Here is a 13,788-nt window from a genome sequence, read left to right as displayed (position 1 = left end):
GATTGGTTGTGTAGTTCTGAGGGAGTTTTCCTCTGTGAGTTTGATTGTATGTTTTCCTGATATGTACAAAACCTGAGCTAATAAAGATAAAAATCTCTCTGGTCCTTCCTCATCAAATTATACATTGTTTTTGTTAAGTTCCCTCAGTAAAGCATTAGCAGGATTAATTTCCTTGCTGGATTCCATCTGCACTATTTCAGTGACTTTGCTCACCCCTTTAAGTAGAGGCTTCTAAAGAAAACAGAATAATGGATTAGAGAGATGTTGTTGTGATTTAGCAAGTACTCATGAGATACAGAAAGAGAAAGGTGGTCAGGTGAGAAGGCAGGACAAACAGAGGAAAATAAAATCAGCAATGTTAACAGAAAATGGAAGGGGTAGTATTTTCCTCAAGGCTATATTAGTATTAAGGGAAACTGAAAATATTTAAGTAAATTGGAATCTTTGACCAAAAATCCAACATTATTTAGGAAAAACCAATTACACAGATTTGACGAGTATCAACTTTATACCCATAATTTCACCTTACTGCACGTATGTAGGAGACATAATGCTCATAGATTGTAATTTGTATTACAAGGGGGGAAACATAGTTAGTTTTGCATTGTTTCTGTTTCAATTTCTTATAGACTTTGGTTTCAATTTCTTGGAATCTCTCTCTCTCTCTCTACTTCTAATTTTGAATAATAATTTTGAATAATTTTACAAGATTGATATTTTTTGTACAAGATCTTTGGGTCTTGGGAAGGAAGAGGCAGATTTTCTGTTTCTTCATGCTGTCATTTTCCTTCAGACTATAAAAGAAATGTCGGCATTCAGAGAGTTAGCATGGCAGAGATCTTCACTGCATGAATAACTTCCACTCCCTGACTTGTAAAAAGCCCCACCAAAAGTGTCTCTAGTGCAGAAGCATTCAGCAAAAATACCAATAACTTGTTTTCCAGCTTTTTCTCTGCAAATATGAGGACAAGAGATCTGTTTTAAACACTGTCGGAGGACAGAGTCTTAGGATTGTGCAAGTCGACAGCTAGTAGGATATAAATGTGAAGTCAGGTATGTTATGATGAGCTGCCTCTGAACACCCCATTCTTTTGTCAAAATAAGCCTTGGCTATGGGGAGTCTTTGCAAGGTCAGATCCATAACAACAAGTGGGTCTGGCTTAGGTCCAGGAAACACCAAGGCAGCTGGCAAGCAGGTAGGCAAAATGAACTCTGGGACATAGCAAGGGCAATAGTCTAATGTAGAAGTGCAGAATCTGCAGTCCTCCAGATGTTGTCAGGCACCAGATCCCATCAGATGCAGCCAGCATTACAGCTGATCAGGAATGCTGGGAACTGTAGTCCAGTAATATTTGAAATGTGGCTGGTTGTGCGGATGCCTGATGATCGTCTTCCAAAGCAAATACTCTATTCCGAACTTAAAAATGGAAAGCGCAATGCTGGTGGTCAACAAAAGAGGTTCAAAGACTGTCTCAAGGTAAATCTTTAAAAATGCAGTATAAACACTGACAACTGGGAAACACTGGCCTGTGAGCGCTCCAGTTGGAGAACAGCCTTTACCAAAGGTGTCATGGGCTTTGAAGACACTCAAACTCAGGAAACAAGGGAGAAACATGCTAAGAGGAAGGCACGCTTGGCAAATCCACACCATGATCATCTCCCACCCAGAAACCAGTGTCCCCACTGTGGAAGGATGTGTGGATCCAGAATTGGCCTCCACAGTCGCTTACGGACTCATTGTTAAAACTGTGTTTATGGAAGACAATCTTACTCAGCTATGAGTGATCGCCAAAGAAGAAGAAGAAGAAGTCAGGGGAAAGGTTTCTTTGTGACATCCAATAATATGCTCCATTATGAAACTCTTCCCCACCCAGCCAGGAACCTCTTCCTGCTTCCTTTCCATGGGATGCTTTGGATCTGGCCATCCTCCTAGGGACAAGTACCTGAATGATTTTGGCCTTGTATCAGTGGTTTGATTTGCTTCTCTGCTTGTTCCAAGGTGAAGCAAAGCTGGGTTGACTGAGAGGTGTTATGACAGCCATCTTCCCATATCCCAAGGGCTGTCACATGGAAGATGATGCAAGCTTGCTTTCTGCTGCTCCAGAGGGTAGGACCTGAACCATCAGATCCAGTCGTATCTTGGTTGTCGATCGCCTTGGTACTTGTCCGTTTTGGCTCCTGAACGCCGCAAACCCGGAAGTGAGTGTTCTGGTTTGCAAACGTTCTTTGGAAGCTAAACATCCAACATGGCTTATATGGCTTCTGATTGGCTACAGGGAGCTCCTGCAGCCAATCGGAAGCAGTGCCTTGGTTTTTTATTGTTTTCGGAAGTTGAACGGACTTCTGGAACAGATTCCGTTAGACAACCAAAGTACGACTGTACAAGGAAGGCGATTCCAACTAAACATTAGGAAGAACTTCTTGGGAGTAAGAGCTGTTTGACAGTGGAACAGAAGGTGGTGGACTCTCCTTCTTTGGAGGTTTTTAAACAGAGGTTTAAAAGAATCTGTGAGGGATTCTTTAGCTTTGATTTGTGCATTGCAGGGGGTCAGACTAGATAACCCTTAAGAGTCCTTTCCAACTCTACAGTTCTATGGTTCTATGACGAGGGAAGCCTCCACATTCAGCTTTGTGTCTTTGCTGCTAGTTAAAGAAAACCCCAATGCTCATTAAGTAAAAATAAAATTAAAATGAAATCAAAATAAAATATCTCTAATGACAGCAGAAGGTTGCTTTGTTGCAATGGGCTGTAATTATTTGTTCTCCACTCATATTTTAGGGCTGTTTTATTTGATGATGCTCTCTGGTGAAGTGTTCAGTATGGGGCAAAGCCTGATGATTCACAGGACATTGCTGTGGATGATATTTTTGGAAGCAAGGTGCTGACGCCATGAAATGCCTCCCTCATGCAACTCAGATTTCCACAAGCAAGTTTGCCCCAGGGACAATTTTTTCTTGGCAGAGGCAGCCAGGTGAGCCAGCCCCGTGGAAGAAGAAGAGCAGGAAGACAAAGCAACACCCTCACAGCTACACCCACGCTGTGGAAGGTATAAATAGAGACCTGTGTGGATGCCAGAATCTGCAGTCTTGTCTTCCGTCTCGAGCTTTTGTGTCTTTGGGGCTTCTGCTTAGTCTTTGGGCTTCTTTCTGAAGGTCTTTCGCGATGAGCTGCAGTACCAAACAGGCATCCACCATGTACACGAGAGGCAGAAGCAGCAGTGGGAGCTGCGGTGGAATCCGGGTTTCTTCGGGAGTCTCTGGGAGGTGTGCTGCCCCTGCCATAGGTAGCGTTAGATGTGATATGTCTGGGAGGAGCTACTGCAGCGGAGTGAGTTTCGGAGGGGGCCTGAGTGGAGGCAGCTGCATCGATGGTGGCTTTGGTGGCGGGTACATGTGTGCTCCTGGTGGCGGCGGCGCCCGCTTTGGTGGCTTTGGCATTTGCCATGATGCGCCCTTGATCTCCTGCGACGAGAAGATGACCATGCAGAACCTCAACGACCGCTTGGCCTCTTACTTGGACAAAGTGCGGTGCCTGGAGGAGGAGAACGCTCAGCTCGACTGCAAAATCAGGGAGTGGTATGACCGCCAAGGTGCCCTCTGTGACCCCAAGGACTACAGCTGTTATTACCAACAAATTGAAGACCTTAAAAACCAGGTAGGACTATGTTTCCTCTGCAGCTTAGAACCAGATGTAGCATCAAGCTAAGTGAGATAGAGAGATGGCTCCTTGCTCTGACAACAGAGCACTCATTCGTTATTATTTATGGCAATAGATCTTTCCAATTTGACTTACGAAGAATGTAAAAAAATAAATAAATTCATTCTCCGAGGATTCTTGTCAAATCCCTTGATGTTTGGAACTTTATGCTGTTGGATTAATGACGGAGTTTATGGTTGGGCTTTAAAAACCATGCTTTTGATAGCACCCAAGAATGATTAGAGGCCGTATCATTAGATTAATGTATTCCTTTGTGGGGAGAACATCTTAGATTTTTTTTGGAAAATGCTATTGTCTAAAACAATTAAAAGAAAAGAAAAGACAAGAAACGGCACCAGCTTATTGGCTGTAAGAATGGCTATATCTACATATGTATAGATCACAAACACATCAATGAAACAAATCAAGAGTGGTATCGTGGCCCTCAATGGTGCTTCTGCTGCTGTAGTGGTAAAACTGATAGAAAAAAAATGGATGTGAGGATGGAATGAGACCTAGGGATGTTCTGGCACAGAGATGTGGGGCAATAGGTTGTCCAGATTTAGCCAGACATTGACCCCATTTGTGTGACACATTCAAAGCAGCATCATAGCACTTCACACAGCCATGGCTCCCCCCAAAGAATTCTGGGAACTGTAGTTTGTTAAGGGAGCTCAGAGCTGTTAAGAGACCTCTATTCCACAGAGTTATAGTTTTGAGTGGTTTAAAAGTCCATTCTCCTTCCCAGAGAATTGTAGCTTGTGATGGAAATAGGGGTCTCCTTACAAATCTCTGCACCCTTAACAAGCTACATTTCCCAAGATTGTTTGGGAAAAGTGTGATAATGCTTTAAATGTAATAGTGCAGATGGGGTTGTTCATGGATGCAGAGAGTTACAGGATGGAAGAAGCCCAAAGGTCGATTGGTCCAATACAATCCTTCTGGTTTCGGCATGACCCTGTAAATGACTCATAGACTTTGAGACAGTAGAATGAAAAATCAAAAACTGCAGTTTGATGCATGATGGCATCAAGAAGAAACAGATGGACAAGCTCAAACTGTTTGATTCCCCAACCCACAGATTATCTGTGCCACTGTGGACAACAGCAAGCTTGTTCTGGATATTGATAATAACCGGATGACTGCAGATGACTTCAGACTGAAGTGAGTCCCTCTTGGGTTGTACGAGGGGCTCTGGGTGGGTGGGGTGAACGCTTTATTTTGTTTCCCTTAAATCCTAAATATGTGGTCCCCAAAGGGCCCATAATGAGTCAGCACCCAAGTCCACTGATGAGCTGTATACAGAAGGGTGAGATCTTCCTTTGTATATAAAGAAAGCCCTGGCAGAAATATATAACACACACACTTTCTCTCTCTATTGGCCCCTGTAGGGACCAACAATCCATCCTTTCCTCTCTTTTTTGGTTCTGTAGGTATGAGACTGAGCTGGCCCTCTGCCAAAATGTGGAAGCTGACATCAATGGCTTGCGTCAAGTCCTGGATCAACTGACTCTTTGCAGGTCTGACTTGGAGGCTCAGCTGGAAGCCCTCCGAGAAGAGCTGTGTTGCCTCAAGAAAAACCACGAAGAGGTGAACCTTGACCCCACCAGCCCCTTACAAATAGAAGAAGGGCCTACAAAGGAAGGGGGTCCCCCTCCCACAGCCAGCTCCTGGCACTGGGAAGCACATTTAACAACACACAACAACAACAACAAAAGCCACATTTCAATTAACTGGAATTTCCTTTTCAGGAAATCAAGGGTCTGAGGAACCAAGCAACTGGGGACGTGAGTGTGGAAGTCAACTCCTGCCCAGGCCCAGACCTGAAGAAGGTCTTGGAGGAAATGAGATGCCAGTATGAAACTATGATTGAGAACAACCGCAGAGAAGTTGAACAGTGGTATGAATGTAAGGTAGGTTATATACTGTACGCAGCCAGGTATTGAAAGAAAAGAAGCTTGAAATCATCCATGCATATTTGGTAGGGGTAGTAGGAGGCAGCTCTGAGCCAGATCTCACCCTTTAGGGGGAGCTGGTTTCGAACCTCTCTCCCTTCTATGCTATGTGAAGTTACCCTGAAGCTAAGGGGCTGGTGGTAGGAGAATAAGCAAGGAAAGACACGCCTTCTCTCCTCCTGGGAAACATTGGATTGTCCCAACACCCTCCCCCTCAAAAGGCTCATCCAGCAAAATTAAATCTATTGGCGAGAGAAAGTAGGTTCCCTTGTATAGTAAGTCCCATGCTTGATTCATGGAGATTAAGGCTGCCAATAGCTACCAATAGCTACTAACCACAATGACAGCTCTCTTTTCACTGTTGCCAATACCAGTTGTGTGGAATTGCAGGTGGGAAGACATTGTTGCGTTCAAGTTTTGCTTGTGGGCTTCCCACAGGCAACTGGTTGGCCACTGTGAGAACAGGATGCTGAATTTGATGGGTAATAATAATAATAATAATAATAATAATAATAATAATAATAATTTATTATTTATACCCTGCCCATCTGGCTGGGTTTCCCCAGCTACTCTGGGTGGCTTCCAACAGAATGTTAAAATACAATAGTCTATTAAACATTAAAAGCTTCCCTAAACAGGACTGCCTTCAGATGTCTTCTAAAAGTCTGGTAGTTGTTTTTCTCTTTGACATCTGGTGGGAGGGCGTTCCACAGGGCAGGTGCCACTACCGGGAAGGCCCTCTGCCTGGTTCCCTGTAACTTGGCTTCTCAAAGCGAGGGAACCGCCAGAAGGCCCTCGTCACTAGACCTCAATGTCCGGGCAGTCTTTGGCCTGATTCAGCAGGGCGTACTTAAGTTCTTATTTATTTGTAGGGTTGTTGTTGTTGTTGTTTTGCAGGGTGAGCAGAGTTCTCTGTGAAACTGCCATGGGTCTGGCAAGGCTTTGCTTCAAGCCAACAGCTCTTCTGCTGAGCTATGGTCCCTCATCTGGGTTTTGGTACCTGAGTAGGAAGCACTAGTGAGGGCCCATCTACAACACGGTATCTACCGTGTTTAGGAAGGATGAATTGAAGGTGGAAGTGGTGAAGTGAAGAACAAATATAGCAAACTTGCCTTTGGGGCAAGATTAAAAGATCTTGGCTTCATCAGGTTAGGAAAGAAGAATGCTGAGAAAGGGCTGTACAAATAGAGGTAGCTCAGTTTAAAGAGGAGTATTTGGTTTAGTGAATATCATGAACCAATGGCCACAAGTGATCCTTCAAGGAAGGGCGATTGAAAAGCAGAAGAAGGCAGTTAACCCTTAGAGTTCAGCCTCCCAGAGTGGCGGGAACAACCCAGCCAGATGGGTTGGGTACTACTACTACTACTACTACTACTAATAATAATAATAATTTGCAGACAAACTTTGGAATCATCCTCATGAAAGAGTTTTTTTTATCTTCATGGAATTTCTTTAGTTTTTTTCTTAAAATCTAACCTATACCCAAATTTTCTGTATCCAACCAATTGGTCCTTGATTAATCTTTTTAGTGGATCTTTTGACATCCTCACCATCCTTACCTTCATTGTTTGTGGTTGTCATTATCATAGCCTTTTGCTTGGCTGAAACTCATCATGAAAACAACTCAACAATTCCCCCAATAAGGCCTAAACCCCACCACCCCAATTTTGTGTTTTCTGCCTTTTCAGATGGAGGAAGTGAATCAGGAAGTCTGTAACAGCAGCAAGGAGGTTGAAGACTGCAACAACCAAGTTGTTGACCTGAAGCGCCAGCTGCAGACCTTGGAAATTGATCTGCAGGCTCAGCTAAGCCTGGTAAGTGTTTATGCGGGCAGCCCTCCACCTTGGACCCAATAAACCTTACCTTTGTATCTGCTTCCCAAAACTGTCTGAATTAGTCCCGCTAACAGTGCCACCTGTGCAATAGGTATATATTACTGCCCTAAAGTAATAGTATCAGTAGCTGCTCAACAGCTGTGGGAATCTGGAAGGTTGTAGCTTTGAGGCAGATGTGCACATAAACAGGGGGCTCCATATACTTTCAGGGGTCTGGACAATTCCACATTCAGGTCCCTCTTGCATGGGACAAACTGTAACCAGCAGGCGACTTCTGACAGCATTAAGAGGGAAAGTGGGGACGTAGGAAGAAAAGAGGCTGAGCCAAAAAGAATCCACAGTGAGGCAGGAGTTGTGGCGAAAGCAGGAAGGAAAAGGAAAAGGAGACATAATCTGTGGAATTGCCTGTAATTATTGATAAGTACCACAGACTATTTTAGAGAGTGTTTCCACACACACAAAATGTGCATGCATTATGAGCAAGTGGCAAAGTTTAATCCCAGGTAAATGATAGTCTCCATCCACTCAACAAGTTCTCTTCTTTCCACAATAGCTTGTAGGATATTTTGGGCGCTCTCTCTCTCTCTCTCTCTCTCTCTCTCTCTCTCTCTCTCTCTCCTCCTCCTCCTCCTCCCCCCTTAAACTTATTAGTGCTAAAAGTTTTGCCTTTGTATTTTTTCATCCTTCAGAGGGACACGCTGCAAGGATCCTTGGCCGAGACCGAGTGTCGATATAACAGCCACTTGTGCGAAATACAGAACCAGATCTCTTGTGTGGAGCAGCAGCTGGCAGAGTTGAGGACAGAGATGGAATGCCAGAACCGAGAATACAGGGACCTCCTGGACGTCAAATGCCGCCTGGAACAGGAGATCCAGACCTACCGCTGCCTGCTAGAGGGAGGGCAGAATGACATTGTGTAGGTAGACCGTCAAGTTCTCGGGTTTCCCCTGTGCTTCCCCTATCGTTCATGAGTGACTAGGGAGCAACAGACGTGCTTAGACCTGAAATGAATACTGGCAAATTTTTAATTCTTAAGAAAAGCCCTGCTGGATGAGACCAAAGCCTGTTCAGCCCAGCATCCTGTTCTCACAGCGGCCAACAAGATGTTTACTGGGAAGCTCACAAGCAGGACCAGAGTGCAAAAGCACTCTCCTCACTATAGATTTCCAGAAATTGTGGCCAGAGCAGTGTGTGGCTTAACCACCTGCAGTGGAGCTGATGTATTGATGACCCTACTTTGCATGAGAGGCCTCTTGATCCCTAGTCTATATATATATATATATATATATATATATATATATATATATATATATTTGCTTTCGTAGATTTTCACGGGTACAGGAATGCAGGTTTTGGTGTCTTCGGGTGTCTTCCCGTGTAAGAGTTGGGGTGTCTAGGCGACGTTTCGACGAGGTCTCACTCGTCATCTTCAGGCTGGTGCTTTCGGCTTCTTGTTACTTTGGTGAGCCCTGGCTGAAATTAAGTTCTGCCCGGCAGCATGCACTAAACACAAATCACGGCAGGGTGGCTAAAGGGTGCAACGCTCATCTGTGTCTAGTGGTTCTGAAAATGCAACTTTCGCCAGGGCGGCTGCTGCGGCTGCTGCTGCGGGCTGTTCTGCTTGAGCTTCTGCCGGCGGTTAATTTCCAAAAATTTTTGGAAATTAACCGCCGGCAGAAGCTCAAGCAGAACAGCCCGCAGCAGCAGCCGCAGCAGCCGCCCTGGCGAAAGTTGCATTTTCAGAACCACTAGACACAGATGAGCGTTGCACCCTTTAGCCACCCTGCCGTGATTTGTGTTTAGTGCATGCTGCCGGGCAGAACTTAATTTCAGCCAGGGCTCACCAAAGTAACAAGAAGCCGAAAGCACCAGCCTGAAGATGACGAGTGAGACCTCGTCGAAACGTCGCCTAGACACCCCAACTCTTACACGGGAAGACACCCGAAGACACCAAAACCTGCATATATATATATATATATATATAAAATATTTATATCCTGCCTTCCCACAGGAAGCACAAGCTGGTGTCCATAGGTCTCCCCTTTCCCATTCTATCCTCACAGCAACCCTGTGAGGTAGGTTAGGCTAAGAGAAGGTGACTGGCCCAAGGTCATCTAGCGAACCTCAGCGGGGATTTGAACTTGGGTCTCCCAAGTCCTGATCTGGAGTGTGCATCCAATCCAATCGAAGGTCCAGCACCAGTATCCTGCCAGCCTTGTCCTCCATTGCTGTTTCCCTCCTTCCCCACTGCCAAATATGCTATTTATATTGGCATAGACGACAGAAAAAAAGAGTCTGCTTAGAAGAAGTAGTCCAGCCTCAGATGACTATGTCCTCTAAGCCATTACTCACAAAAAAAAAAAAAAAACATTTTGGCTTAGGGAAGCACAAAACATACCATACCAATATGATTCAGTTCACATTTAAAGGCAAATCTATCAAATCTGTACTTTCCGAAGCGATACAAGAACCGAAGCGCAGCCACCCCTCAAAATTCGCGCTTCTCTGAATCTTATGACGTACTTCTCTGACCAACCCATGTTTACAAAAAATGCATAGATTAGGTAAGAATGAATATATTCCTGAAAAACACACACAAGAGGCATTATATTAGAAGAAACTGCTGGTAAAAAAAAGTGTACAATAGTTAAAACAGCAGACAAAAATGAGTTTATTGGGAGAAATGTACACTAAACAGCTGAATAACTTTCATGACGGTTTAAAAAAAATGCGGAGAACGGGATGTGAGATTGGAAAAATGAGAAAACTGTGAGAATTGAAATGAACAGATCTTTGCATCCTGACTTGGAACACATCAAAATCTGTTCAAATAACACTTTAGATGATTTTATACTGGAGGTGAAGCATGCATGGATTTGATATACAGTCATACCTCGGCTCCCAAATGCCTTGGGAGTCAAACGTTCTGGCTCCTGAACAATCAAAAACTGGAAGTGACTGTTCCGGTTTTCAAACATTTTTTGGGAAGCTGAACGTCCGACGGGGCTTCCGTGGCTTCCGATTGGCTGCTCCTGCAGCCAATTGGAAACAGCGCTTTGGTTTTCAAACGTTTCAGAAGTCGAACAGACTTCAGGAACAGGTTCTGTTTGACTTCCAAGGTACAACTGTAGTTGTCTCCTTGAAACATCCCCTCACCCCCCCCCACTCCAGCCCTGGGTGCATGGCATAAAATTGCAAGTATCGTTAGCTTCTAATGCTGTTCACCTACTTTTGATCTCATCCAACGACCCTCTTCCCCTCTCTACACCAGTGGTTCGAGCAGTGGTGGTTCAGGAGGCGGAGCCTGCAGGCAGTCAGGAGGAGGTGTGACTAGAACTTCCCACATGTACACGGCCTCCTCTTCCCCGTGCCAGCCTTGCCAGCCTGATGTCAAAGGTAAGTGGGGAACGATGGCGTCTCCTACATTCACCAAGTATTGAAACTTTACAGGTATTCAAGAAGGAACAAACTTTCTTTCATATGTGGTGGTCCTGTAAAAGGGTAAAGGAGTATTGGGAAATAATTTATAATGAATCGAAAAAAATGTTTAAAAGCACTTTTCCACAAAAAATCCCAGAGTCCTTTTGTTGGAGATAATTCAGATGGAAATTCCCAGGTGTCCATAAAGGTTATTTATGTATGCCGCTACTGTGGCCCGTGTTTTGTTAGCCCCAAAATGGAAAATGAGTGAGGTCCCAACTAAAGAAGAATGACAACTTAAACTGATGGAATATGTGCAGCTTGCAGACTTACCATATAGAATAAGAGAACAAGAAGAACACAGGTTTAGAGAAGATTGGAAAATGTTTATTCAATATAGGGGAGGGGGGATTGTGTACACCTGAAAACGTTGGCAGCATTAAGACAAATTCAGCAGTGCAAATAAATTTTGATGGAAGCAATAATGGAATACTGAAGGGTTTAGTTTATATAAAATATGCCGGGATTTATGCTATGCAAAACGAACCATGGAAAGAGAAGAAGGGAAGTCATTGATATTTTAAGGTTGTTTAAATGAGTATTCTAAATTGTAAAACAGAAAATTTAATAAAATTTATATATAGAAACTTTACAGGTATTAATCTGTAACTTCCAGTCTAATTTAAAAGCCATATGAAAACCACATGAATCCCCAGCAAATGTCCTCTGGAGCCTTGGGAGAACTCCTTCCTTTCTGCCAGGCTATCATCACCATCTTCACTGTTAAGGAGAAAAAGTCTGCATGCTTGAAATATTCTTTCTTTGGTCATAGCTTTGGTCTTTTTTCCACTCTCCAGGGTACAGCAGATAAGAGCTGGAAAGAGAAGAGCATCTTCTGTAGATGCAGCTATTGCAATTCTATCCTGTAAACTTTCTGGGCTCATACTGACAAGCAAGAGGAATCTTTCCCCCCCAGCTACTGAACACTATAAATACCAACCATCCACCAGTGGGCTGACCTCCAAGCTCATTATATTACTCACTTCTATAAGCTCCGGGATATTATTAACCATGGCTAAATGTTAACCAGCATTGTGGGGTTGGTCTTGGGCATTGTGGGACTTCAATAAAGCTATGCTTCTGCCTGATGCAAACAAAAACTTTGTGTCTCTGTGTCATCATTTGGAGTTATCTTTGTTGTTCCTTTAGATGCAGACCCCGTAATGACAGGCAACCAAAAAACCCACTGAAATTGGTAAATATTAAGCATTACCTGAGCTCCTTAGACATTGGGGAAACTGCCACTAGTTATCTGTTTTATTCCTGCTGAAAGGACAGCAGAGATGGCATTAAAGCAGGGCTGCTGGAGAAATTCGGTTCAACATTCGATTCCAGAATGCATTAACAAGTGTAAAGCGTGCATATAAATGCATATATTGATGAAAATGGCAGACCATGTGCATTATATCTGGGGCAATTGCTTCTCAAAAATGTGTATGTTAGTCAAATCTGTATGTGTATGTTAGTCAAATTTTCTTGAAGATTTATTATGATTGCTATTTTTGCAAATTGCTGTGGCAATGTGGTGAACTGAATTTAAGATTAAGAAAACGAGAAGCATAGAGAATCTGGATTTGACAGATTCATGCATCCCAAATAGTTACTGGCCCAGTAGCACTCAGGTACTTTGAGTAGGTGCCAGGACCTACTGTCTGTGGTGGCACTGACACCTTGCCTGGGCTGATGAGCCACTTTTCAAAATTTCCCACAATGCTCCAGAGGGATGCTATATTGGGGGTGTTTAAAATGGTGACCCACCATCACCCACTACTGCTGCTAGGTGAGGTGGTCTACTGACAAAGGAACAAGTTCACCAGGGGACAATTTGACAAGGAGCCCCTCAAGCCTGCAGCCAAATCTCTTTGGAAGCATAAACCCCGATATCAGACAACACCCCAAGCCACTTAAATGGTATAGATTTCTTTTTTTAAAAAAATCTATTATATGATATGGTTTAGATTAGAACATGGGTAGGCAAACCAAGGCCCGGGGCCCAGATCTGGCTCAATAGCCTTCTAAATCCGGCCCGCGGACGGTCCGGGAATCAGTGTGTTTTTACATGAGTAGAATGCGTGCTTTTATTTAAAATGCATCTCTGGGTTATTTGTGGGGCATAGGAATTCGTTCATCCCCCCCCCTCAAAATATAGTCCAGCCCCCCACAAGGTCTGAGGGACAGTGGACCGGCCCCCTGCTGAAAAAGTTTGCTGACCCCTAGTTTAGAAGGTGCAATGCACACACTCTCCACTTTTAGCAGATTATTTAGTTTAATAGAGAAAGCAGAACTGCAAACACAGAATTAAATCATTAGGATTTTTGTGGTTAAAAGAATGATATTCAAACTGGCTTAGCAAGAAATGCTGGCGAATGTCGATAAGGCTTGCCAAAGCAGCATGCTTAACATAATGCTGGTTTCAGAGGACAGGTTTCCAAAGTCGAGAAATATCAGCCAAAATTGGCTAGCTTTTGATCTCAAGCTTCACGATACAGCATTTGGAACGGACTGACAGGTTCTCTCCTCCTTGGTCAGAGAGACCACTCGAAATAAGGCAAAGGCAAGAGAAAAGGAGGAGCAAGTTCGAGGAACAAAGGCAGGGTGGAAGCAGAAAAAAGTACCGTATTTTTCGCTCTATAACATGCACCCAACCATAACACGCACGTAGTTTTTAGAGGAGGAAAATCTGTAGGCATGCCACCCGTAGGCATTTCCCCCATAACACGCACAGACATTTCCCCTTACTTTCTAGGAGGAAAAAAGTGAGTGTTATGGTGCAAAAAATACGGTAAGCCCAATCCTTTCTGACCCCAAAAACATCGAAACC

The 13,788-nt window shown here is 43.8% G+C and overlaps 1 protein-coding gene across 1 annotated transcript; it reads left to right on the top strand.

Annotated features, from left to right (window-relative positions):
- Positions 1-2,132: 2,132 nt before the first annotated feature.
- Positions 2,133-12,067, top strand: LOC310690636 (keratin, type I cytoskeletal 19-like). Its single transcript, XM_083470012.1, has 8 exons — positions 2,133-3,655; positions 4,779-4,861; positions 5,131-5,287; positions 5,449-5,610; positions 7,341-7,466; positions 8,177-8,403; positions 10,759-10,883; positions 11,765-12,067. Exons 1-8 carry the CDS (start codon positions 3,164-3,166, stop codon positions 11,776-11,778), a joined length of 1,386 nt encoding a protein of 461 aa, XP_083326138.1. The 5' UTR covers positions 2,133-3,163; the 3' UTR covers positions 11,779-12,067.
- Positions 12,068-13,788: the final 1,721 nt, after the last annotated feature.

The sequence above is a fragment of the Podarcis liolepis genome, assembly GCF_965112155.1.
Source record: "Podarcis liolepis genome assembly, chromosome: 13".
Lineage (NCBI taxonomy): Eukaryota > Metazoa > Chordata > Lepidosauria > Squamata > Lacertidae > Podarcis > Podarcis liolepis.
The sequence above is the reverse complement of the archived record's forward strand: the minus strand, read 5'-3'. Positions and strand labels throughout refer to the sequence as shown.

Excerpts from the sequence above, each read along its gene's own strand:
- LOC310690636 (XM_083470012.1), top strand. The coding sequence starts at position 3,164 with ATGAGCTGCAGTACCAAACAGGCATCCACCATGTACACGAGAGGCAGA. Across the intron at positions 4,862-5,130 it reads GCAGATGACTTCAGACTGAA|GTATGAGACTGAGCTGGCCC; the intron begins GTGAGTCCCTCT and ends TTGGTTCTGTAG. Across the intron at positions 8,404-10,758 it reads GGAGGGCAGAATGACATTGT|TGGTTCGAGCAGTGGTGGTT; the intron begins GTAGGTAGACCG and ends TCTCTACACCAG.